The sequence below is a fragment of the Penicillium psychrosexuale genome, assembly GCF_028828465.1.
Source record: "Penicillium psychrosexuale strain IBT 29551 chromosome Unknown utg000004l, whole genome shotgun sequence".
Lineage (NCBI taxonomy): Eukaryota > Fungi > Ascomycota > Eurotiomycetes > Eurotiales > Aspergillaceae > Penicillium > Penicillium psychrosexuale.
Genome location: NW_026643189.1, coordinates 7,726,275 through 7,749,687, shown reverse-complemented (window position 1 = coordinate 7,749,687; position 23,413 = coordinate 7,726,275). Strand labels below are relative to the sequence as shown.

Sequence of the window (23,413 nt, the reverse complement as noted above, 5' to 3'; positions counted from 1 at the left end):
CAATGCACTTAACCTCTGCTCTCCATCTCCTAGTCCCATGCATTTCCTCCGATGTCGATTACCGCTCAGCTCGGGTCAAATGAGGCCTGTGATCCTTTCTAGGTGGTTGACCACCCTTTTGGCCTGCCTTCTCATACAAAATGTCCTCGCAATTGACGTTAACCCTGAGGATGAGAGTGTGTTCATTTTGTACCCTGGCTAGGCATTTCAAATGACTGACATATACCTCTCCTGACAGCTTCCCTCAAAGATGCCGCCAAGACCGTTGCCACCACCATGATGGATTTCTACAATGACCGCGACTCGAAAGATATTCCAGGGAAATTGGACGGTACCTGGTGGGAGGGTGGTTCAATGTTTATGACCCTTATCCAGTACTGGTATCTAACAGGCGATACCCAGTTCAACGACGCCATCCAGGAAGGCATGTATTGGCAAAAGGGCAAAAACGACTTTTTTCCAAGCAACTACTCCCAATATCTGGGTAACGACGATCAAGTGTTCTGGGGATTGGCGGCGATTACCGCCGGGGAATTAAACTTCCCAGAAAGAGACGGTGAAGCCTCCTGGATATCTCTGGCGGAGGGTGTCTTTAATGGACAGATTCCTCGCTGGGATATGACTAGTTGCGGTGGGGGTTTGCGATGGCAGATCTGGCCTTACCAGGATGGGTATAATATGAAAAATGCCATATCTAACGGCGGATTGTTCCAGCTGTCAGCGCGTCTGGCACTATATACCAAGAACTCGACCTATGCCGAATGGGCCGAGAAGATTTGGGACTGGAGCGCGTCTACACCGTTGTTGAGGAAGACCTGGGTTATCGCCGATACCACTACTAACGCCGCGAGTTGCAAGGATCACGGTGATCATCAATGGACTTATAACTACGCTACGTATATCGCCGGTGCGGGCTATATGCACAATTACGCATGTCTATCCCCTGTCCCTGACAAGTCGAGCATCTCAATTAACAGGTTTTATAGACCAATGGCGCCGAAAGCAAATGGCTCGAAGGCGTAACAGGACTGATCAAGACATCTGATCAGTTTTTCCCCGCCTCCGGTGCGAAGCAAATAATATCTGACATCACCTGCGAGCCAATCAATAAGTGTGATCGCAATCAGAAGACCTTCAAGGCCTACTTCACTTCCTGGCTCGGATTCATGTCGTTGATAGTACCATCCAATGTCACGGCGGAGATGATGGGGAAATTCAAAAGCTCTGCTGTTGCTGCCGGTCAACAATGCTCCGGTGGAAGCGATGGGAAGCATTGTGGAGTTCGATGGACGAAGAAGACGGAATGGGATGGAACTTCGGGCTTGGAGCAGCAGATGTCTGTTTTGGGTGTTCTTAATGCTGTCATGGTTCCATTCAAGGCTCAGGGCCCTTACAATGCTGACAATGGTGGGACATCCCAAAGTGACGCACTTGGGGGTACCAACACCGAGGGTAACTTGGAGCCTGAACCTATCACCACAGGTGACAGGGTTGGCGCGGGAATCTTGACTGCGATCTTCGTTATACTTTGGGTCGGGGCTATATCTTGGATGATTTTTGGAGACAAGTAGATACACTCAACTGTGAAGGCGTTCAATACATGTACATATATTGGGATTTTGATACCTTGAGGGATTCAGGCTTTATGATAATTTCTGATTCTAGCAGCACATCCACTACAACAGAAAAACTATTTACCACATTCAGGGGACAGCATCATCTAAAGTCGCGTCGTCTAGAGTTTGTAGAAAGTGAGCTTTCTACAAACTCTCTGAAATCGTACTGCCGACTTAGTTTCTCCTTACAATCATTTTGCGGTTCTACCTAGAGAAAGATTATAAAGAGCGACTTGCTATGGATGGTGAGAGAGCTGAGGGAGATCCTGGATATACAGAAGGGCAAGTATGCCTTGAATGCTTAGACAACCACACCAAGATCTTTCCCCCATCCTGTACTGTGCAGATTTTCTTGTTCTCCTCTTAGGCCTCCTAATCCTCTAGGTTCTCGGGCTTCTTATCACCCTTCTGAGCCTTGTCGTCCTTCTGGGCCGCCTCTCTAGCTCTCACAAGTTTAGCGACATACTCCTTAGTACGTAGCAGGCGCAGTGTAGCTGCATTAGTAGAGATGCCATAGTGTCGGCCAACAGCGCCCATGTCGATCTAGAATATGATATGATATTAGTGCTGAAACATAACTGATGAATGAGAGACGAAGTCACCTTCATTCCTGTCGCTTTGATACATGTAAGTACGAACTCAAGCCTGTCTTCTAGTATCTCACGACTAGTTTCTGAGGCGAGCTTGGCAGGCCTCGAGATAGGCTTAGCAATAGCATTCTTGTTAGCCTTAGCCTTGATAACTCTGTTGGAAGCCATGGTGAAGATGATGCTGATATGAGCTTGTTTGATGTAAATGTAAATGCGAAGGATATTGTCTTAGATTACGGGACCTAGGGAGGGGAGAGAAGAAGGAAGGAAAGCAACGTGAACTAAGATCGTGAATCAAATATATATCCTGACCTAATAGCAAACAACTTTAGCGTCTCCTTCGCATTTCGGACAATATTGTGCGAGACATGACCTCAGCACTCAGTTGATAGCGTAACTACGGCGGAAAGAGATAAAACACAACCAAAAGGAATAACCGATTCATTCATAAAATAGAAGAGAACTTTGTGTATCATGGAGCTCATGTAAGCTTCGCGGATTGATTTCCGTGGGATAATTAGCAGAGCAATGTCCCTGAAGGTTTATATAGCATCCATAGATGGATTGTGTAGGTCAACACAGTGGCATGTCCTTCTAGATACCCTCACTGATGTTCATACTCTACTGCCTTTACATTCTCACGAAGCACTTCGTACTTGGCAGAATCAGAACAGTATCGCCCACATTAAGACTAGGCCTGGCCATACCCATAGGATACATTATTTCCTACTTTTTAGCAACATCAATGCACAACTTTGTTGCTAACTAGCTAGGTAAGTTACGAATGGAAGTCCGGCGATGGCTAGCCTCAGAAGCAGTCATTCCAAAGTTAACTCCATAGGTCCTTACATTCTACGTGCACAAATTAATCAGCTTACGCTTGATTATAGAACAAAAAACGCCAGAGCTATTAGTCAAGTAGACAAGAGTATAAAAAAGACATTAAGGTATTACCCTCATTCCCCTAAACTCGGACAAACGCTATAGGGTGAAGTATCATATTAGCGCTATGTTCAAAATCATGTGTATACTGCAAGAGAGTCGGAGAGGAAACGCTTACTAGCATCAATCTGCTGGATGTTCGGCAACGCCAAGCGCACCTTATTCCGATAAACAGCCGGCCCATTCAATTGCAACGGGTTACCCTCGAAGTAAACAGTTTGCAGCTTCTCCTTATCCTTGAGCTCGCGCTCAACTTCCTGGAAGCTAGCAAGCTGATTATTCGACCCCCACAGCTCCTCGAGGTTCTTTAGTGAAGAAAGATGTTCAAGATGGGAGACCTGGTTGTTGGAAAAGTCGAGCACGCGGAGTGTCTCGTTGGATTCCAGCCCTGAAAGGTCGGTTACTGCATTGTGAGAGAGGTAGAGCTCTTCAAGCTTTGGGAGCGCGGAAAGACCCGTGATTTTGGTGAGGCGGTTCGATTGGATGGAGATGATGCGAAGGTTTGAGAGGCTGTCCAGGTTCTGCGAGGCTGTCAGCTTCATAGTTTGTTAAGGTATGTTAGGTGACAACTACGGACCTTCATTTCGACGATCTTGTTTTTCCCAAGCCAGAGTTCTTCCAACGCCGTCAGTGTTTCCAGGTTTTCGATTTCCTGAAAGGACTCGTGTCAGCATTTACATTGTTCACATCGTACCCAATATCATATAATACGAACCCGAATCTTATTCGCGCCCAATTCCAAGTTCTTGATTTCGGTCAATTCCTCCAAGCCTTCGATACGGGAGATTTTATTCTGCACAAAGAAAATCTCGGTCAACTTCTTCAGATGCGAGACATTCTTGATATGCTTGATCTTGTTGAAGCTCAGATCCAAGCTTGTCAAGTTATGGAACTCCTCCAGGCCGTTGATGTGGGAGATGAGGTTATCGTAGAGGTCAAGTTCGGTCAGACTGGCGGCGACATTTGGAGGAAAGTTGATGCGTGATATTTGATTCTGGCGCATGCATAGTCTCTGTATATCCTAGCGCATTAGCCATCTGGATAAATCAAAGGAATGCCGTGCCGTTGCACTTTTGTCCTTCGAGGAAAAAGTGGTACCATGCCCCTCTCCGCTACCGGGCACATGCGGATTCCAGGGCCGTTGGGAGTATGTACCTGAAGCTTAGGGAAGCGTTCTAATTTAAGAGCAGAGATTGACGATATCCGGCAATGCACGAGGTCGATATCCTGCAGCAGAAGAACGATTAGCAATAATGTCGCGCGCGCGTCGATCAGCAGAGTCCAGGGCTATCAGCCTACCTCTGCATTAACATCTTCCTCTGCCAATAGATCTGAATATCCATTAGTCTATCGACTCGCCAATGACCGCGCCTTGAGCAATCAATCATTCAGCGACCATACCTTCATCAGCCTCAATCTCATCGACCGGGGGTGCATCCGGATCCGAGTAATCTGAGTCCTCCAGCGCGTCCGGGTTTGTAATAACCGCCTTTCGCTCCATTCGCATTTTTCCGTCCCAGCCCTCCTTGTTCTTCATGATTTCAGCCTGCGTGAGAGTTGTGGGATGTTTGGTGGTGGTTGGAATCGCGATTGCGGGGAGCTTTTGGCGTTTTTATCGGGAGACGATCGCCAACGGGGGATTCCGAAACAAGGGAATCCAAGAAGATGTAGTTGAAAGAACAAAGAAGTAATAAAGAGGAAATAGAAGAGGTCGCACTGCGAGTCAGGAACTGAAACCTTGGTTTCGGGAAGGTTGAGCTCAACTGGTGACTACATCATCGTCTTAATGCGGATGCGGAATGGCTCCGAGACACTTCAACCTATCTACTTCCGTGTCTGGGTTCTTAATATCATAGATAACAAGGTAGTAATTAATGGATTAAATTCATCTCTACTCTAATAGAACTTGCTCCATTTTGTTTTCTGGATACGTCGTCTCGGGGGCTATATACAGCATCGAGAGCCGTGATTGATCAAGTACATTGCATGAAAGAATCACTCCAACAACTTTGGCAGAGTAAAGAGAATTATTAGGCACTGCTCACTATGAAGAAAATGCATACCACTGCCAGGCAGAGGTTCCAGCAAAGGGGAGGACACAATGAAATGCACGCTCGTGTATTGGTGAGCTGAGATCAACACAGGTAAGGCCGTGTACCAGGGCAGAAATGGGAAAATAATAGCATATGGGGGATACAGCGGGGACATGATAACCAAGAGACGCCTGCAGAATGCATAAGAAGCGGACTTGTTGGGTGTTGGGATGGGGGAGAATACACAAAAAAAGGAAGATCAGGACATGAGGGGGTGTTGGTAAAGCACAGGGAAGAAAAAGAAACAGAAAAAGAAAAAAGGGGAATGAGCTCCTCGGAGCAAGTGAGATACAAAGTGAAATTGCAATGCAAAAGGTCGAAGATGGTCAGGTTAATGTGCTATCCAAGAACGACAACAAATGCAGGAGACGGGGCCTTGGCCCAGTAGGATACCAGTTCCATCTGGGTCCATGTTCTGTCGTCGAGAAGGGGAATCGGATTTGGAGTAGGAAATAGGGCGACTACCCATCAATGGCAGCAATGCTGGAGGAACGCAAAAGGAAAGGGCTTTTCTCGCGTAGAAAAGAAAGTGGAAAAGAAAACAATTCGCTCAAAATGGATATCTCAGGCGTAAGAAGGATCCCATTGAGGCGACTACAGGGTGCAGTCCAGGACCATGCTGACATCTTGGACCAGGGGCCCTGCGAGATCCTCGAGGACAGGGATGAGATCGAGCAACTCATTGTCATGAGCGTCAGAGAACCAGCTACTGATGGGAATCGCATGCTCGGGGTGGAAGATGTAGGATGTGGGGGAATTATCAATGATGATTGTGTCCTTCAAGTCTCGACCGACTTGTGAAAGATCCTGGATAATGGTTAGGTTTTTCTCAATCACTGAAGAGGACTAAGGAGCTCACCTTGACGTAGTTCCCCTGGTGGTTATAACAACTCTCTCGGAATAAGCGGTGATGAACCACGTTGTGAATATCAAGTTGATCAAGCAAAGGGTCGCCATACTATTACTCGAGTCAGTGTGTGTCACTCGCTGAAAACTATCAACTACCAACTGACCTTTGAAACCGAGGCAGTGAATACCACCACTTCGTAAAGTTCACCAACGCGCTTCATGAATGCGTCCACGCCAGGACGTTTAATCACATAGATGTTGTGATATTGACCTTCGATCTCAACTGGAATGGTGAAGTCGGCACGCTCCAAGACCTGACAAATCAATGATGAGCGAAATGATACAGTAATACGATTATACGCCCTTGGGCGCATATTGAAAGCGGAGACTTACCTTGAAGCTGCTGTGAACCAGTGTTTCATCGAGATCAAGTACCAAGCACTTTCGGCCACTTAAGTGAGGCAAAGGCGCAGGGAGCAAAGGATGTGCTGCGTCCTCATAGTTGCCTCGAGCAGGGGGGCCGGGGGTGCAGGTGGCAGCGGTGGTGGTGGTGGAGGGATCACCACGGGAAGTTTCATTTCTTGATGAGATGTGGCTTCTTCTTGCCCATCAGTGCCAAAATCTTTAGGGATGGTTGACGTTGATGCAGAAGGGAGGTCCTCGGTGGTTGAGGTTGATTGGCCCTCCCCATTGTAAGTGTTTGCATCTGCTTTCACTTCAGGTACAGATTCCATCACGATTTTCGTTTGATCGTGTGGGGTAACATCCTTGGTCTGATCTTTCTGGCCAGAAAATTCTGGCTGCGTGGCATCCACAGAAGGACCATCGCCTTGCACACTAGCCATAGCAGGGTGGACATGGCGGTCTTCTTCGCCAGGTTGATCGGCGCTGACTGTGGAGTTTGCTTTTTCATCTAGATATGGCTCCCTTGATTCTACAGTGCTTGAGTCACCAGTAGGAGGCTCTACCTTGTCTGGAGTAGGCAATCTGTTAGAAGCAGGTGGCCGCATGGTTGTTTTCTTTGCAGGCAAAGCAGTGTCATCTGCATCAACATCCGAAGAGGAGCAACAGCCCAAGAAAGCTAGGAACTTAGATGGACCTTTCTTTTGTTGAGGCTTTGAGGGATTGTGACCGGGCATAGTCGTCGCCTCTTTACTCTCCTCCGCATTCACTCCGTTCTGAGTCTGGCGCGACCGTCGGCTACTTGCCCGGCTGTGATCCCGTTTAGACCGTAGGATGCTCACTTTGGAACTCCTCCGAGAAGGCTCATCTTGCGCTGCTTCCTCGGTCTTTTCCGACTCCTGTTGTTTGTTGGTTCTCGAGGATCGTCGCGATGGGATGGGGATCAACAAATGGCGTTTCTTCGGAGCGTTGACGCCTTCAGCAGCGGTCGGTGTGCTCTCCGATGGTGAAGAGGCTGGGTCGGAAGGTGCGACAGAAGTTGCGTCCTGGGTTGCGGTCGCATCGGTACCTCTACCCTGTTCGGGCTCAGGACCTACGGAAGGAACGACGTTAGCAATTATATCCTCCTTGGGTACAATAGGTAAAAAGGAGCAAGCGCATTCACTTACTGGATGAGTCCGGAAGGCCGGAGGTATTCATAAGTGCTTTGTCTGCGGATTCCAGAGCTGAATCTCGCGCTGTGCCCTCTCCACTCATCGAGGGTGGCTGTGGTGTCAGGTGTCCCGACACGGATAAATATAGAAAAAGAAAGTGAAGCGAAACAGTTCCCAGGTCTGAAAGGCCGAATCAAAGCCAGAACTCTCTAAGGTCGAGAGCGCGGCTAATAGGGGACGTTAACACGCCTCCTAGAAAATAAGCAAGCGCTCTGGGAAGTTCGCACGTACCGCCTTTGGCCCCGGGAGTGATCCAACACCCACTATTGTACTTTCGAAAACAACAAGCTAAACGAACAGAAAAGGGATGTGATATCTCTATCGTTTAAAGGAGGATTTTCGGGGGGAGAGGAGTGAAGAGGAGTCGGGGGATATCACGTGAACGTACGGTGTGGGAAAACGGGGGGCAGAGGAGGAAATGAGATTTATTTCCTTTCTTCCTTTTTTTTACGCTAAAAAGGGCTAACAAGGCTAGCAAGGCACAGGGGCCCTTTTTCACACGCTACTACAAGCCTTCGGCGGCTACGGTAAATACCGACTTGCTATCACAGTGTGCAGAGTCATACCCCGTACCGAGTACTTGGCCGATTCTACTTTCACCATCCATATGGGATTCTTCAAGTTCTTCCTTCACTCTAGACATCATGCAACACAGGACCCGAGTCAAAACAAGCAGAATCCTTTTAAGATGATCCCGGTCAGGGCGCCTGTGGGGGGATCTAATTGTGGATATTAACTGTGATTGTTATGTACGGCCCCTTTTTTATGACCACTCATATGGCCAGTAGGAGGAGCTATGGCCTTCAAAACGTGATTAATTTCATTTGATGTGACCCAAATTAGATCCAGTCCAAACACCAAGTCGTAAACTGCAAACTAGGTTGTACCTAGCTGTTGGTGTTAGTCCGAGTTCTCGAGGTTCACTCTCTAGTTAGGTTAGGATGTTTCATATCGAGGAAGATGAACAAAGCCATGACAAAGGATATCAAAGAAAATCATACGGACTATGCTGTAGAGACAAGAGATGACAAGGGTGGAAATTTCTATTATTATCAAGGTTGGCTTCCCAAATTTCTAGAGTTCATTGGCAGGTCGCTGGATGAAGGCTGGGCTGCAGAAAGAGTACAGTCAGCTTCCCCACGTGAGTTGCTTCTCCGCATATCCGAGGTTCACATGCAATGATGCAACAAAAGCCCCCAGATATCCTCAACTTTACTTTCTTGTCTTCAAATGCATTCTCTATGGTTTGGAATACATTTAAATTAACTTCATGGCCTTCGGTCGAGTCTAGAGACCGCCCCTCAGTTAATCCGTGAGTCGGAGGTCTCAAGCCATTTGGAGATGGCCGTCCAGTCAACCCTTCGGCGTCCGGAGGATCCCCTCCTGACATTATATCGCCATTACTCCGATCTCATACGCTCCAAGTTCTACCGCACATCCAAAACCACCCGCTTGATTGCAACGATAGCCCTTCTTTTCTCCATCATCGGCTCGGGTTATGGAGGCTATACGTGGTTCCGAGCGAGAGCCAAGGAGCGGGCCCAGGGTAGCCGTCTATTACGCCGAAACTCTGGTATCCGGGGCAAAGATGGATCTCGAACTATATACGTGCCATACAAGGACTCCCTGACTTCCAAGGTCTTGATCCATCCCACCAAACCGACTACTTTTGACGCTCATCGACGACTATTCCTCAACCCCCCGGCATCGAGTCGCAGCAAAGATGATGGCTCAGCAAGCCAGATCCCTCCCCCTACAACCAAACCAGGTCTGAATTTGGCATTCTTGCATCAATTCTTGAGTTTGGGTAGTATCATGGTCCCGAGATGGGGGAGCAAAGAGACTGGGTTGCTGATGAGCCACGGCCTTTTTCTCTTGATGAGAACATATCTTTCACTGTTGATTGCACGGCTTGACGGTGAGATTGTAAGAGATTTGGTCGCTGGGAAAGGAAGGGCTTTCCTTTGGGGTATCTTCAAGTGGTGTGGAATTGGAACCCTTGCTTCATATACCAATGCGATGATCAAATTCCTTCAATCCAAGGTGTCCATCGCCTTCCGCACTCGATTGACCCGATATATCCACGACCTATACCTAACTGACAATAACAATTACTATAAATTGATGAACTTGGACGGCGGAATCGGTCAAGGGCCCGATCAATTTATCACGCAGGATCTTACCCTGTTCTGCTCGGCTGCCGCATCACTATACTCCTCAATGGGAAAGCCGTTAGTGGATCTTTTCGTATTCAACTACCAACTTTACCGATCCCTCGGCCCCCTTGCCCTCAGCGGCATTTTGGCTGGGTACTTCAGCACAGCCGTGGTGCTCCGGAAACTGTCACCACCATTTGGAAAGCTTAAGGCAGTGGAGGGCAAGAAAGAGGGGGGATTTCCGTGGCCTGCACTCTCGACTTTTAGCCAATGCCGAAGAGATCTCGTTCTACGGCGGAGCCGATACCGAGCGGGTGTTCCTAGTCCGAAGCTTCAAGGAGCTGCAGCGATGGATGGAGGGCATTTACAGTCTCAAGATCCGCTACAACATGCTCGAGGACATGATCCTGAAGTACTCCTGGTCGGCATTTGGTTATTTGATAACTTCTCTACCCATCTTCCTCCCCGCCTGGGGTGGCTCGGGTGGTGCAATGGAGTTGGCCGATGTACCCGAGGGTATGGGTCGCGAGCGTGGCCGCATGAAGGAATTCATCACTAACAAACGTCTCATGCTTTCGCTCGCCGATGCTGGAGGCCGCATGATGTACAGCATTAAGGACATATCCGAACTCGCTGGCTACACCTCCCGCGTCTACGGCCTCATTGCCACCTTGCACCGTGTCCACGCCGATGCGTATTACACCCCACGGGGCTCGCATCCCGAGCTATATTCTCTTGCGGATGTCCAAGGCACCACCCACAACGGCTTCAACGGGGTCCGTCTAGAGCAGGTCCCGATCGTTGCCCCATCCCTTTACCCAATGGGCGGCGACGAGCTCATCGAGTCGCTCTCATTTATCGTCCATTCGGGCGACCACCTCCTTATTTCAGGTCCAAATGGCGTAGGCAAGTCTGCAATCCCGCGTATTGTGGCAGGGCTCTGGCCCGTATACCGCGGACTGGTTAGTCGCCCTCGGGGCTTCGGCCTCGACGGAATCATGTTCCTCCCCCAGCGGCCATATCTCAGCGTCGGCACTCTGCGCGATCAAGTGATCTACCCGCACACGGAGCTTGATATGCGCGAAGCTGGCGAGACAGACGCAGCTCTACAGAAGATTCTCGACGACGCCCATCTTGGCTATCTGCCACAGCGTGAAGGTGGCTGGGACGCTCGCAAGGAGTGGAAAGATGTTCTAAGTGGTGGTGAAAAGCAGCGCATGGGCATGGCGCGGCTCTTCTACCATGAGCCGCGGTATGCATTCATGGACGAAGGCACTTCGGCTGTTTCCTCGGATGTCGAGGGATTGCTGTACGACAACGCCAAGGAGCGAGGTATCACTCTCATCACCATTTCGACGCGGGCGTCTTTAAAAAAGTACCATACTCATAACCTGACTCTTGGTCTGGGTGCCGAAGGCGAGGCCTGGGAGTTCGAGAGAATCGGTACTGAGAAGGAGAAGCTTGGTGTTGAGAAAGAACTTCAAGAGCTGCGGACGCGTCTGGATAAGGTGGACGAGTGGAAGCAGCGCCGCGAGGAAATTGATCAGGAGCTTCAGAAGGTGTGGGCTAATGGTAGTGAAGTTGCACCGCCGCCTTATCAGGAGGAAGAGCACTCTAGCTCTGAGGCTCTAACTGGGGTAACAGCGAATTAAATGTACACAGTTATTGGCAATCTTGAAGGCCTCCAGGGTTGAAATCCATCTCCTATGCACAGTAGGGATATTTCTCAGTTGAGTGTTATATCGGGCGCTCATGTGGCCTCTGTCATTGATGACGTAGTACTTCAATAACCCGACATATTTACCCTAGTGGCTCAAGATAATATTAGGGACGTTATATGTAAGAACACTTCAGTGTCTTTTTGTACTCCGTATGTTCTTTCTAGATGTATACGGATGATTCGAATTAAAGCGGCAAGAAATATTTACCTCTTAATTCACCGCCTTATTAAAGCGGCAGTATATCTTATCGATAAGCCCATCACAGAGAGAAAACCATAGTTCATCCTCACTTGCTTTCTTGTACAGAGCCTCTGCTCACTGTCAGTGGCCGGATCCTTGAGCTGTATTGCTGTTCTATCTGATTTCTTTCGGTGTTGCTGAGTCCAAGCCCCCTTACAATCCAATCTGCACTCCTTGAGGCAGGGAAGACAACCATGTCTTACAGCAGCGAGGATGAGGACTCCAATGTTAATATTATCCCCATGGAGAATTTTCCCAGCGATGGAGACATGAGTACCTGGCCTTCAAGTCACTACATTGAACGCTCCGACTTGCGCTGGCGGCAGTTACTTGCTGAAAACTGGCTCAAAGATATGGGCACTTATGAAGATGGTGAGTTGATTGCAGATGTTTCAGATTCACGTTTTGTTTGACATACTGGCTTTGTCGCACTGTATTTTTTTCCGCATTGCATTTGTTGGGTGACTGCATCTGTCGTCTCATGCTCATTCGTTCATTCGCTCCTTCGTGCTTTGTGCTGGCCTGTTATGGCCTCTCTTTTCTGTTTGTATACTTTATACCTCTACTCTCAGACTAACAGAGCATATATTAGGTGTCATTCATACCATTGAGAAGTTGCCTGATGGATACTGTCTATTTGAGCGACCTCGTGGGACTAATCCTAGCATGGTGGGCCTTTCTAGTGTTCCCATCTTGATTTGCAGCTAACAATCATATATGAAGTTTGATTCTTTTCTTTTTGGTCATCCAAGCGGTCGGTATTTCCAATCACAGTTATCTTTCTTGCCACATTTCCTCTCTCTGGTCAAGAACGAGCTTGACAAGTGCCAATGCAAGCCCTGTGGTAAAATGAAGATGAGCGAAGGGACTGCAGTGCAAGGGAAGGCGGGACAGAGGACTAGACGCGTTGTACAACCAAGTGAGTACTACCATGCCTCTTACGTTAGATCGTTTATTGACACCTATTGAGTCATTGATGAGCGCCAACCCACCGATGCAGAGGGACCAGATTACTGGCGAATCTTAATTATGAAATTGAAAGATAAAGGGGCCCTCGACGAAGATATTGAGCAGCGGTTCAATTTTGACTGGGTATTGACTCACGAATGGCTTTCTGATTACTTTATGAAACTGGTTCTGGATCCCGCTTACATCCCCCGTCGTGGTGAACTTGTTCTATGGATCTGGCAGGGTCTCGAAGACGGCTGCTTGATGCGCAACCCTGAGACTGGCTTCATTGAGATATTCGGCAACGATAATAAGTGGCATGGTGTGCCCAATTGGCGTGCCGGCGTGGTGACCCAAATCCCAGAGGACGAAGGGCATATGGTGAATATCATTGAAGGCTCCGATAATCCACGCGGGCTGAGCTACTCTGGATTCCGTGTGGAGACTCTGCCGGATCCGTTGGGTAGTGATAAGTCTTACTCGGTGCAATATGCCTATGTTCCATTGCGTAACATCAAGCCTTTTAACACATGGCAACTCTACCTCAATGGCCAAGAGCGAGGGGATATTCACCCATCTATTGAGAATGCCATGACTGTTATGTCTTCCTGGAGCATGGTTCACAAATTCCATGTTATTGGCACATGGCCCAGCGCCAGGATCTACTGCAAGGGAATCTTTGTCGGGGCCGAACTCCTTGCCTTACACGACACCGTCCGTCTGAGGCCACATGGATTCCATCACGACCAGCTCAAATACGGAACAGTCGGCGAAGTGACAGACGTGATGGTTATTGAAAAAATCGCGCTCTATCTTTCAGAGTGCATCGACGACAACGAGGAGCAGCTAGCCAAACACATCACAGCCCTGATATCCGGTAAGGTGTTCACCACTGATCCTAGTCGCGTTACCCAAGAAGGCCCATTCAAAGGCACAAACCCCGTTTCATCCGGCGGATCAGCAACTGGTCCTATCCCACTCACTACGGAAGAAGCAACCGCTACCTTCCGCCAGGTCGGCATGGGCGACTACGGTCCCTGGTACCGTATGGCCGATGGCAGAACCTGCAACGTCTCCCCACACCTTATCGTGGGTCGCTGCTACGAACCGCTCGCGGCAGAGCTTATGTTCGGCACCCATACAATGGGTTACGATCTATCCGGCGTTATGGAAGGTCGTCAGTACTCGTCACAAGTCGATTCGCGTATGCCCAAAGGCAAGACGTGGTTCTGGGGGGATTGCCGGGTGGAGACGCTCGGACTGACAGAAATCAACGGTGTGGAATGCGGGCTTACAGCGGCGCAGCGCGAAAACCCGCGCAAGTGGCAGGCGATCATCAAAATATCACACGGTGAAGTCGGTCACGGTCTCCGGGGCCAGGCCGAGCTTCCTTCTTCTGTCGGCCGACCCTCCAAGTCTTCTTCGTCCGCTCCGAAGGGTACCAGCTCTCGGCCGAGAACTGGTCTTGAGCATATTGCGCAGACGAGTAAACTGGTCAGTTCTGTTATTGGCAGTGTGACCGATATTGAAGATGACTCTTTTGATGATCAAGTGTATGGTGGTATCTCTGAGCTAGGGCTTGGGGATGGTCATTCTTCGGGGGAGGATAGTGATTATTCGAATGAGTAGGTTGATTCGATCCGATGTGCCCGTTGTTTTCCCTCCTTTTAGTGGCATATTCAAGATACCCATGGGCGTTACGGAGGGATGGTTCTATCTTGACCAAATGAAATTATGTGCAGACTGTACAATGTTCAAATAGTAGTGTATCTTATTATCCCCACAGCTATGTAATCCTGCAGAACAAACAGAGTCAACATCTAGAAGAATAAGCGTAAACTACGAAGAATGTTATTGCAACCAATATCTTAGAAGAGAAATAGATTCCATGGCTATTGCTTTCATGTCTATGTCTAAAAACTGACACTCATATTAGACGAAATACGCCTTAAACCTCACTCTGTCCAGCAGAATTCCGTCTAGCGACACGTTTCTTCTCAGACCAGGGGAAGTGAATAACAGGAGGCAGAATGAAGCTGTTACTGTTATCAGCAATACCAGCAAAAGCATTATACCAAGCCAAGAAAGCACCAAGCAGAGCAAAGAGCCCACCCGCCTTTATCAATTTCTCATTTGGCGCTCCATCGACATTGAAAAGGTACCCGAGGGAGAGCAAGAGAAGGGCGATGTCGACGAAGAAAAAGAGGGAGAAGAACGCCACGGTGGATTTGAGAGTGAGCATAGTGATCATTGTTGTGAAGATGAACCAGCCCTATTGAGAGTAAGTTAGTTCCAATCTCCTTCTTCTTGCCCGGAATAACATACGAAGAGATACAATGCAAACGAATTGTAAAACATAGCGGGAGACCCATTATCCGCTTCTTCAAGGGCCCCTATGATATCAAATCCACCGGGAATAAAAGTAATAGCAAGCGACATCCAGAAAGCACCGTAAGATGAGAGCACAGTGGCACCAAAGGTATTGCCAATCGCCATTTCCCTGGTTTCGTTAGCTAAAGCCCTACTCTTTCACGTCCATAACATGTCTAAAACATACCACATGCCAGCCAAAAGCTGCACAAAGCCGCCATAAATCAATGCAGGCCCGACGATGATATTAGGCGCAGTAATGCCCCTGACGTTCATATTGAGACATCCCAGCACAAAGGTGGTGAGTGCGAATGCGCACAGGCCTAGTGGTGCCGGATTGGCGAGCTTGCGGTCTTTAGGGATGCGGTATAGACCTGGCTGGAGATCACCTCCGAAGGCAGGGTAACGGCTCGAGGCTGTGTTGACGTGGGCTAGGGGGCCAAAGTGGCCTGTTTCATAGTCGTCATTGCTGGAGGAATAGTTGTTTGTATCTTTGGCACTGACATCTTCTTCGTGGGACATTATAGGTTGGGGGCGTGAGGTAGACATAGATGTATAGAAGAGGGAAAGGGGGTATATAGTTCGAGAGGAGGGAATATATCCCGGATGGCAATGCAATTATTCTGGACAAGGTTGACAAGTTTGACAAGAACAATTGCGAGTTCGTTCTGCTTTATATATTGCGTAGACAAGTCGTGGACACCATGACACCACCACACCCCCTAAACATATCATGATCAGGAAACAAAATTCCTGGGGAAGATCACCGCCAGTGCGGGGGCGGGGCCAGCCCGAAATTGAGTCTTCGGAAGCGAGAATAGAGGCGACAATAGGGGGTATTGCTGGCATTGCTAGCATTGCTGGCATCTTGGCATAAGAGTACCCCGTAGTGGAGACAATATACAGTTCCATCCGTCCGTAGATGATCACATTGCGAGTACGAGATCGTGATGTATCGAGTAAAGATCAACACGTAAGACTCGTTCTGAGCCTATAAATTATGGGGAAATGCGGAGATCTCCTAGGTGACTGTGTGGGGTTTCGGTTCCACCTGTCGGCATATTTAGCATCTCTAACACTGGATTATAGTGTAAATACTTGGCAGAATGTGGAAATCTCTGTCACTGCCTAGATTCATGTGCCAAGCTGGTCATTGGGTTTGGAAACGCGTCACTCACTTTTCCTAGATCCATCCGGGCTGAATTCGCCCCCAGGAAATCCCCACGCTCTACGGAAAAAAAGGACAAAAAACTCAATGGATGATTTAGATTAACCTCGTTCCAATCAAAGCACAAGCTAGAAACTTAAAATTCTTAAAATACTCAATAATTCTTCTGCACAACACCCCTTGCAAACTCCGCAAAGCTCAATCCAGGCTGAACCTCCTCTGCAAGGTTCGGCTGCGTAAATACAGCAAGAGTATTCCTCGCAATCTTCTGCCCAGGACTAGCCTTAGCCCCTTTAACAAAATGCGGCACGGCCATAAACTTGCCGTGCGTGATTAGCTGCAAGGCCTCACCAGTCTGGAAAGCCAGACAATCCTTCGGAATATTGACTTTAACAATCTCATCAGTGCGGGAACGGATGTACAGTCCGGCCGAAGGGTCGGGGGAATGAGGAAGTTCAGGGAGAGGGGCAGATGCAGACCCTGACGGATCGAGACTTGGAGGCGAAGCGGCTTCATCGAGGAACATGGCCGATGTCAAGCCCGTCAGACAGCCGTGGTCAAGGTGTGTAGCGCACCAGTCGTCATCACTGGTTTCAGCCTCGTCTTCCTGATTAGGGAAATAATGTAACAGCCGTGCCTTGGTTGTCAGGCTGGTTGTCACGACATGGTGCAGATACCCAGGCTTGTAGCCTTCGATATTGGCTTCCGCATACCGGTCACATGCCTTAGCGACGAGTGCCGCGGTATCAATGATCAGCCCACATAGTGACTCCACGCTACCCCTGAATTCGGGTAATTTGGCTGGCGGGGGCCAGATGTTTGGCGCGGTATACTGGGGTAGATCTGGGAAATCATCTGCCGGGGCGCTGTCTAGAGATGCATCCTGATAGAAGGCACAGTTCACGTAATACGAGCCCTTTAATGTATCGAAATGGCCTGATTTCAGCGTTTCTTTACCGCAAGACCAGCCGACCAAGTATTTGGACTCTGGGCTGGTGAGGGTCTCTACATCGAGGTTAGTCTGATTGTGCGGTTGGAGTCGGGTGGAGGGGCATCTTACCTAGTTCGGGGTCAGGGAGAGCCGCCAAATACGAGGCATTGGAGAGGACCTTTGTGCGCAAGTCGCTGAAGGTCGAGGGCAGGTCTTTGACCACGATGATGCCCAAAGAGGACGGCCCAAACGCTTTGGTCAGAGTATCGAAGGAGACAGTTCCTACATAACTTAGCATCTACTCTTCTTCTTCTGTTCTTCTGAACACATAACTTACCATCTACAAGTTCCTGCAGACTGACGGTAACGGCCTCGGCCGTGTTGGTCTCCATGATGTTGTAGAAATTCAAATCAACTTCCCCGCTCTCGTATCTTTCTAATCTCAAAGGGTTCCTCTTCGCCTATCTGCCACTAAATTTGACACGATGTTACTTGATGCAGGGATATAAATAATACATCCAATAGGAGTCGAAAATTCCATATCGTCCCATTCTTGGCATATCGTACAGGCCACTACTATTACAAAAGCCCTCACTCGCTACTCGACTGTCCATGCCGCCTAGTCACAGCCCGTAGATTACCAAATGGCAACACATCGGTAATTCGCTTGGCCCCCGTGAAAAGCATACAGAGACGATCAACCCCACAGCCCCATCCACCGGTAGGAGGCAAACCCCACTCCAAGGCTTCGAGGTAGCTCTCATCTACCTCGCCAGGTTCATCAGCAGCCTTGCTAAATCGTAGCTGGTCCTCGAATTTGCGGCGCTGCTCAAAGGGAGAGTTCTCCTCCTCGTATGTATTCACCACTTCCTTGCCCTCGATAAAGAGTTCACCGCGTGCGGCGACGCGCTGCTTGGTCGTCGGGTGAATGAAGGATTTAGAGAGTGGGGAGAGGCATTCGGGTGGGTTGATGATGAAGGTTGGGTTGATGCACTGTGATTCGACGTAGATGCTGCATAGTTCGTCGAGGAGTCGCGGGAGGGTTGGGTTCGTTGGGAGTGGGAGGGAGAGCTTGGTAAAGATAGCGTAGACTTTGTCTAGGGCGTCGGGGGATTCAAGGTCAGGCAGTTTGTGACCAGTGCCCTCTTCGATGCCTATAAGGAAGTCGATACGGCGGAATGGTGCCGTGAAGTCGGCTGTGGTGGGGTGAAGAGTGCCTGTTGTGTTTAGGGCGCGGATGTGGGCTGCCATTCCGGAGAGGAGGTCTTCGGTCATGGCCATTAGGTTCTCGAGATTGGCGTATGCATGGTAGAATTCACAGGTGGTGAATTCTGCGTTGTGTGTTTTGTCCAATCCTATATCTCATCAGCTTTGTTAGACAGGTATTTGGTATCTGTTTCAACACACCCTCATTGCGGAACGAAGGTCCAATTTCGAAAATCTTGTCAAACCCACCAACCACCAACCGCTTGAGCCACAGCTCCGGCGCGATTCTCAGCGACAGCTGGCGGTCTGGGAACTCGGTGGCAGAGGTATAGAACGGACGAGCAATTGCGCCGCCTGCCACAGACCCGATGATCGGGGTGCTAACCTCCATAAAGGATCGGTCGATAAAGAACTGGCGTAGATACTGTACCAGGGCCGCGCGGGCTCGGATGATATCGGCCGTCGCGGGGTTGGCTAGGAACTGGACATGGCGAGGATAGGGAGAGGTCTCGTGCTCAATGTCGTGAATGGGGACATCATGCAGACACGGTGAGAGCAGCTGCGGCAACTCACTCACATCGATAGTGAGCTCGCCTCGTCCAGTGCGGTGCGGTCTACCGGTTACAGCTAGAATGGCATTTAGCGACACTCGAGTCAGGCCGGACGGAGACGAGACATACAGAAAGCGTCGCCGCGACGCAGAAGACGATAGAACTTCTTGAAGTCCTCGGGAGAGACATTCTCCAGACGACGCTTGTTGCACATGACCTGGATTTTATGGCCGTCCTGCACGATATCGAAGAAGATCAATTTGCTTCCGGCGAGTCTATAGGTACGGATTCTTCCTACTATTCTAAGTACATGGGCATTGTAAAGGCCAGAAAGCAGAACCTACCAGAAACGATGACTGTGTCTTCTACTGAATCATTGTCGGCGAGCTCGGCGTAGCGAGAGCGAAACTCGGCGCAGCTCACTGTGCGTGTGTCCACCGCTAGGCGAGGGTATGGGTCTGCGCAGGCATCTTTGATCTGCTGTACGCGATCCTGTAAAGCCTTCTTTCCCGGTAATGCTGCAGAGCTATTCTTTCGAATCGGCTGTGTGGTTAGTCGTGGTGTAAAGAAAGTCTGAATGCGGGATTGTCTAGCGAGTCGTAGTCCTGCACTGAAGATTCTGGGTTAGCAATATTCGATAAAATTGACATTCTTGATCCAAAATTAAGCATTAAGCTTTTTCAGATAAAATCCAGTACGTTCAGTGTCCAAAAGGACATCACTGTAGCGGTTCTAATGCGGGGATAAATCATCATATAAGGGGCGAGTGGGAACTGAGAGAGTAAAGCGATAGACAGTAAATGCAAATCTTACCTGTTTCGTAGGCCAAAGCCAGATAAAGCCCATCTAGGGCGAATTGAAAGCATAGCAACTGCCAATGGCTCTCACATTGTTAAGAGAAGAGAAGAAGAAGAAGAAACGGCAGAACCGAGTTTTTCCACGCGGGTGGCCCAAGCTTCTCCGACCTCCCGTGCTCCGAATACGTTGGACTTTCTGGTGCTCTACTCCACATATCTAGCATCTTAACCATCTACATTCCAAATCTACTCCAAACACATATACATCATGTCTTTCCTCTTCGGCGGTGCCCCCAAGATGTCCTCGGCAGAGAAGATCGCTGCCGCCGAGACAGAAGTCGAGATGATCTCAGACATGTTCAACCGGTAAGTTGAAGCCCTAGAAAATACCCAAGCGCTATATCTCGATTCAAAAGCCAGAAGACTGCAAGGAATTTCATTCAATCTATCTTCGAACTATATATATGCCTAACCCATTCTGACTTGTTACCGTCGCGATCATAGCTTGACCGAGTCCTGCACCAAGAAGTGCGTCCCCGCCGATTACCGCGAAGGCGACCTCAACAAGGGCGAGTCTGTCTGCCTCGACCGTTGTGTGTCCAAGTTCTTCGATGTCAACATCAAGGTCAGCGAGAAGATGCAGGGCGAGGCCAACGCCAACAAGCAGGGTGGTGGCTTCATGTAAACGTGTTGACAACGAAATTTATTGGGAAGGAGCTCTGGTAGCCTTGAAGCTAGAGAGCTCGGTGGTCTTTGTTTCTGTGTAAGGCTATTTGACTGGTTCGGCCTAGTGAAACTGGGTCTGTTTTGAATGGTGGTTCACGTTTATACCATCACGGATGGAAGGTACGATCGCCGGTCTATCTCTGAATATGTACAATATGGTGGATATGGGAAAAACAGAGAATGAAAAAGGAAAATATCATACAAGTGTCGTCGTTAGGTCAGAAGCCCATGGATCGCGCTATCCATGCGGTCCAGGAAGTGTCGTGCTGTTCCTCGCCTTTGACCAGGGCTTTGATTCTCATCTCGACATTTACAATGTGACGGTCAAAGTCGCTCAGGCCGGCTTCCATGTCCTCGACCTTGGACTCCAGGACGTGTAGTTCGTAGTCCAGTTTGGCACCCAGCAACTCGACGCGTTTCACGCCATCGGCGAGATGGTGGCTTTCATCTATGAGGATGTCACTAGATCGTTCGCGCAATCTCTGGTAGTCGCCAAAGCGTTCCAGGTAGACTGAGTTGAGCTCCTCATGTCGGTCACATAGGAGTTGGTTGAGACCTTCCACGGAATCCACTTGTCGTTCAACCCAAGGCACAGTATGCTGGCTCAACTCTTGAATCCGTGAGCTGAAAATGCGTCCCTCTGAGGCAAGCATGTCTTCTTGAACGATAGCCTCATCCAGGCTATTAGATTCTTTGACCGTTGGTTTCCCACCTAACGGCTCCCATTTGAATACCACTTCTTCAACTATGCTGAACGACAGGTGTCGTGCGCAGAAGTTGTCTCGCCGTTCAAGCTCACTTTCAAGACTTTGGAATTCTTCGCAACTTTGCGGCCGCCGCAGGGCCATGACAGCTATCCCGCTAATCGAGCCGTCACGGTCACGGTCACGATCCGTTGATGCTGCCGTCGACCGAGTCATAACGCGTTCCATATCGGATTCTTCCTCGATGATTGAAGCCTGCTGTACAATGGGCCAGTCTTGAGCTTGTGTTTCTGGCTCATCTTCTGGCACAGGTTCGATATGGATTTCAGGAGCTTTTCTCTCGGACTCGGAAAAAGGGGACAGTTGAGGTTTCTCTTCCTTCTCAATGAGCTTTTCGATATCGTTTGATATCTTTCTTTCTGACCGGAACCCAGAGTCGGTTCGTGTTTTTGTTGACGGTGCCTCGTTATCACTATCGATGGACGGGCGGTATGCGAGATCGTGTGTCACCTCGGAGCTGTCTCGTGAAGAATGATGCTGATGATGATGGCGCTGCCGTCCGACTGCATCTTTGAAACGTCCTAACCCTGCTCGCGCATCTGAAACTCGCCCGCTGACGCCCTTCTTTCGATGATCCTTTTCTTCAACGGGCGGTTCTGGCGTCTTCCAAGAGCGATCTAGCGCGGAGCTCGCTCGCTCGGCATGTAAATCCTCTGTCGAATGCTTTCTGCGACTGGTCCAGACATAACCACCTTGTTCATCGGTAGTAAACATCATATCCGATCCAGTTCCCCGGGTGAACCCGTCTTCGACACCACTCTTGCGCGGTTTACCCAGCCACAGCCACTTGGCTCTCTCGCCATTGCAGCACTGAACAAAAGTGTCAAGATCCAGTGTTTCGATATCGGCAATACCGCCTTTGTCGCGCCCGCGGACCATCCCCATAACCATCTCACCACCTTGTCCACTCAGCTCCGCCATGGTTGACTTCACTGCATCGGTCCAGCCTTCTGCGTTAGCAGCCTTGGCCGTGGCACGGTGTAACCGGTCCAATGTAAGTCGATCTAGTCTTCGCGACCGCTTCATTTTTTGAGACTTTTGGAACCCACCAATTCCTCTTTTCAGACTGTGGAAGTCGAATGCGTCTTTCCCCACTGGGGCGCCATAGGCGTGCAGTCGATTTCGAGCTCCAAGCAACGTGCCCAGCAATGCAGCCACGCTAGTGGGTCCTAGGCTGCTGTCGCTTGGCTCAATGTTGTACAGGTCTGTTCCGATATCTGTCCACCAATCGCTAATAGCTGCCTCAGTCACATCACAAAGTAGCCCGTCCACATATTCCGGGGCTAGCTTGTCAAACACCATCAAGGCAATCTGGCACTGTCTGACCAATTCCATGACCGCATTGTATAAAGGGACCCTCTCGCTCGTTCGGTACAACTGATGAAACTTGGCTTCGGTCGCCGCTGAGGGATGTTGAAGCTTCAAGCCCGCGCGGCCTGCGCACCCAAGTCTTTTTAAGTCTTCATTCACAATGAAATCCTCCCGGTGTTTCTTGATATCGCCATTTGGTATTGGAATAAGACTCAAGGCAGAAGGAAATGAGGCCAAATCGGTAACCATGACCGTCCCTAGTGGTGTTTCCTTCCTTCTGGCGTGGCATTGCTTCATGGCGTCAAAGTACATCCGCAATCGAGGCGACCATGTAGTTTCATTGGTCGGAACACTCAGTACTCCCACAATCACTGTATGCGAAGGGTCACCGGTATAGGTCGAAATGATGAATGTCGGATGCACGCGAGAGCAGGCCCATTGCTCAACAATATAGATTTCATACCCTTGCAGTGTTACACGTCGCTGGAGCACATCGGTCGAGGGGTCTTCTTCTAGGTATCGGAGGGCAACCGCATCAGTGAACACAATTCGCTGGTGGCCTTGCGGTGAGGGACGTTCGGCTCCAGTTGCGTGAGAGGCGGCCTCCGATGGCAGAGAGTCGGTACGATCGACCGGAGGGACATTCGGAGCGTTGGCCTGCATGATGGCTGGTCTCCTGTTGGGCTCATATGCTAAGGGAACAAGATGAAAATAGCGCCGACCATTCAACCCAACCTTAAAGTAGATCACCTCTCCTAAGCTCAAGATGCGAAGGGAGTGCCGGCCTTCCTTCGATCCTCCTGCACTCTTGGTCAGGT

General features: G+C 49.5%; 11 protein-coding genes across 11 annotated transcripts; 4 read left to right on the top strand and 7 right to left on the bottom strand.

The window, feature by feature from the left end:
• Positions 1 to 79: 79 nt before the first annotated feature.
• Positions 80 to 1,571, top strand: N7518_008804 (glycoside hydrolase family 76 protein; the record flags this gene model as incomplete). Its single annotated transcript, XM_057189731.1, has 3 exons — positions 80 to 176; positions 239 to 945; positions 987 to 1,571. The coding sequence occupies 3 exons, from the start codon at positions 80 to 82 to the stop codon at positions 1,569 to 1,571; spliced, it is 1,389 nt and encodes a 462-aa protein (XP_057041434.1).
• Positions 1,572 to 1,988: 417 nt separating this feature from the next.
• Positions 1,989 to 2,374, bottom strand: N7518_008803 (uncharacterized protein; the record flags this gene model as incomplete). Its single annotated transcript, XM_057189730.1, has 2 exons — positions 1,989 to 2,159; positions 2,219 to 2,374. The coding sequence occupies 2 exons, from the start codon at positions 2,372 to 2,374 to the stop codon at positions 1,989 to 1,991; spliced, it is 327 nt and encodes a 108-aa protein (XP_057041433.1).
• Positions 2,375 to 3,170: 796 nt separating this feature from the next.
• On the bottom strand, positions 3,171 to 4,685 carry N7518_008802 (putative protein phosphatase PP1 regulatory subunit Sds22; the record flags this gene model as incomplete). The annotated part of the gene is made up of 7 exons (XM_057189729.1): positions 3,171 to 3,187; positions 3,267 to 3,669; positions 3,726 to 3,800; positions 3,864 to 4,160; positions 4,304 to 4,375; positions 4,448 to 4,479; positions 4,550 to 4,685. The coding sequence occupies 7 exons, from the start codon at positions 4,683 to 4,685 to the stop codon at positions 3,171 to 3,173; spliced, it is 1,032 nt and encodes a 343-aa protein (XP_057041432.1).
• A 1,150-nt stretch (positions 4,686 to 5,835) lies between these two features.
• psrA (putative general stress response phosphoprotein phosphatase Psr1/2) lies at positions 5,836 to 7,749 on the bottom strand (the record flags this gene model as incomplete). The annotated part of the gene is made up of 6 exons (XM_057189728.1): positions 5,836 to 6,048; positions 6,101 to 6,199; positions 6,255 to 6,404; positions 6,484 to 6,685; positions 6,730 to 7,585; positions 7,662 to 7,749. 6 exons carry the CDS (start codon positions 7,747 to 7,749, stop codon positions 5,836 to 5,838), a joined length of 1,608 nt encoding a protein of 535 aa, XP_057041431.1.
• A 1,298-nt stretch (positions 7,750 to 9,047) lies between these two features.
• pxa1 (putative peroxisomal ABC transporter (PXA1)) lies at positions 9,048 to 11,514 on the top strand (the record flags this gene model as incomplete). Its single annotated transcript, XM_057189727.1, has 2 exons — positions 9,048 to 10,034; positions 10,078 to 11,514. 2 exons carry the CDS (start codon positions 9,048 to 9,050, stop codon positions 11,512 to 11,514), a joined length of 2,424 nt encoding a protein of 807 aa, XP_057041430.1.
• A 503-nt stretch (positions 11,515 to 12,017) lies between these two features.
• On the top strand, positions 12,018 to 14,400 carry N7518_008799 (uncharacterized protein; the record flags this gene model as incomplete). Its single annotated transcript, XM_057189726.1, has 4 exons — positions 12,018 to 12,195; positions 12,404 to 12,492; positions 12,598 to 12,742; positions 12,794 to 14,400. 4 exons carry the CDS (start codon positions 12,018 to 12,020, stop codon positions 14,398 to 14,400), a joined length of 2,019 nt encoding a protein of 672 aa, XP_057041429.1.
• A 319-nt stretch (positions 14,401 to 14,719) lies between these two features.
• On the bottom strand, positions 14,720 to 15,663 carry N7518_008798 (acetate uptake transporter family protein; the record flags this gene model as incomplete). Its single annotated transcript, XM_057189725.1, has 3 exons — positions 14,720 to 15,043; positions 15,097 to 15,271; positions 15,329 to 15,663. 3 exons carry the CDS (start codon positions 15,661 to 15,663, stop codon positions 14,720 to 14,722), a joined length of 834 nt encoding a protein of 277 aa, XP_057041428.1.
• An 800-nt stretch (positions 15,664 to 16,463) lies between these two features.
• On the bottom strand, positions 16,464 to 17,632 carry N7518_008797 (uncharacterized protein; the record flags this gene model as incomplete). Its single annotated transcript, XM_057189724.1, has 3 exons — positions 16,464 to 17,314; positions 17,370 to 17,522; positions 17,578 to 17,632. 3 exons carry the CDS (start codon positions 17,630 to 17,632, stop codon positions 16,464 to 16,466), a joined length of 1,059 nt encoding a protein of 352 aa, XP_057041427.1.
• Positions 17,633 to 17,831: 199 nt separating this feature from the next.
• On the bottom strand, positions 17,832 to 19,863 carry N7518_008796 (uncharacterized protein; the record flags this gene model as incomplete). The annotated part of the gene is made up of 5 exons (XM_057189723.1): positions 17,832 to 18,595; positions 18,648 to 19,073; positions 19,127 to 19,291; positions 19,342 to 19,607; positions 19,811 to 19,863. The coding sequence occupies 5 exons, from the start codon at positions 19,861 to 19,863 to the stop codon at positions 17,832 to 17,834; spliced, it is 1,674 nt and encodes a 557-aa protein (XP_057041426.1).
• A 154-nt stretch (positions 19,864 to 20,017) lies between these two features.
• N7518_008795 (Tim10/DDP family zinc finger protein) lies at positions 20,018 to 20,479 on the top strand (the record flags this gene model as incomplete). The annotated part of the gene is made up of 2 exons (XM_057189722.1): positions 20,018 to 20,160; positions 20,299 to 20,479. The coding sequence occupies exons 1-2, from the start codon at positions 20,063 to 20,065 to the stop codon at positions 20,477 to 20,479; spliced, it is 279 nt and encodes a 92-aa protein (XP_057041425.1). The 5' UTR covers positions 20,018 to 20,062.
• Positions 20,480 to 20,738: 259 nt separating this feature from the next.
• On the bottom strand, positions 20,739 to 23,258 carry N7518_008794 (putative Sin3 complex subunit (Stb2); the record flags this gene model as incomplete). The annotated part of the gene is made up of 1 exon (XM_057189721.1): positions 20,739 to 23,258. One exon carries the CDS (start codon positions 23,256 to 23,258, stop codon positions 20,739 to 20,741), a length of 2,520 nt encoding a protein of 839 aa, XP_057041424.1.
• Between the last annotated feature and the right edge of the window lie 155 nt (positions 23,259 to 23,413).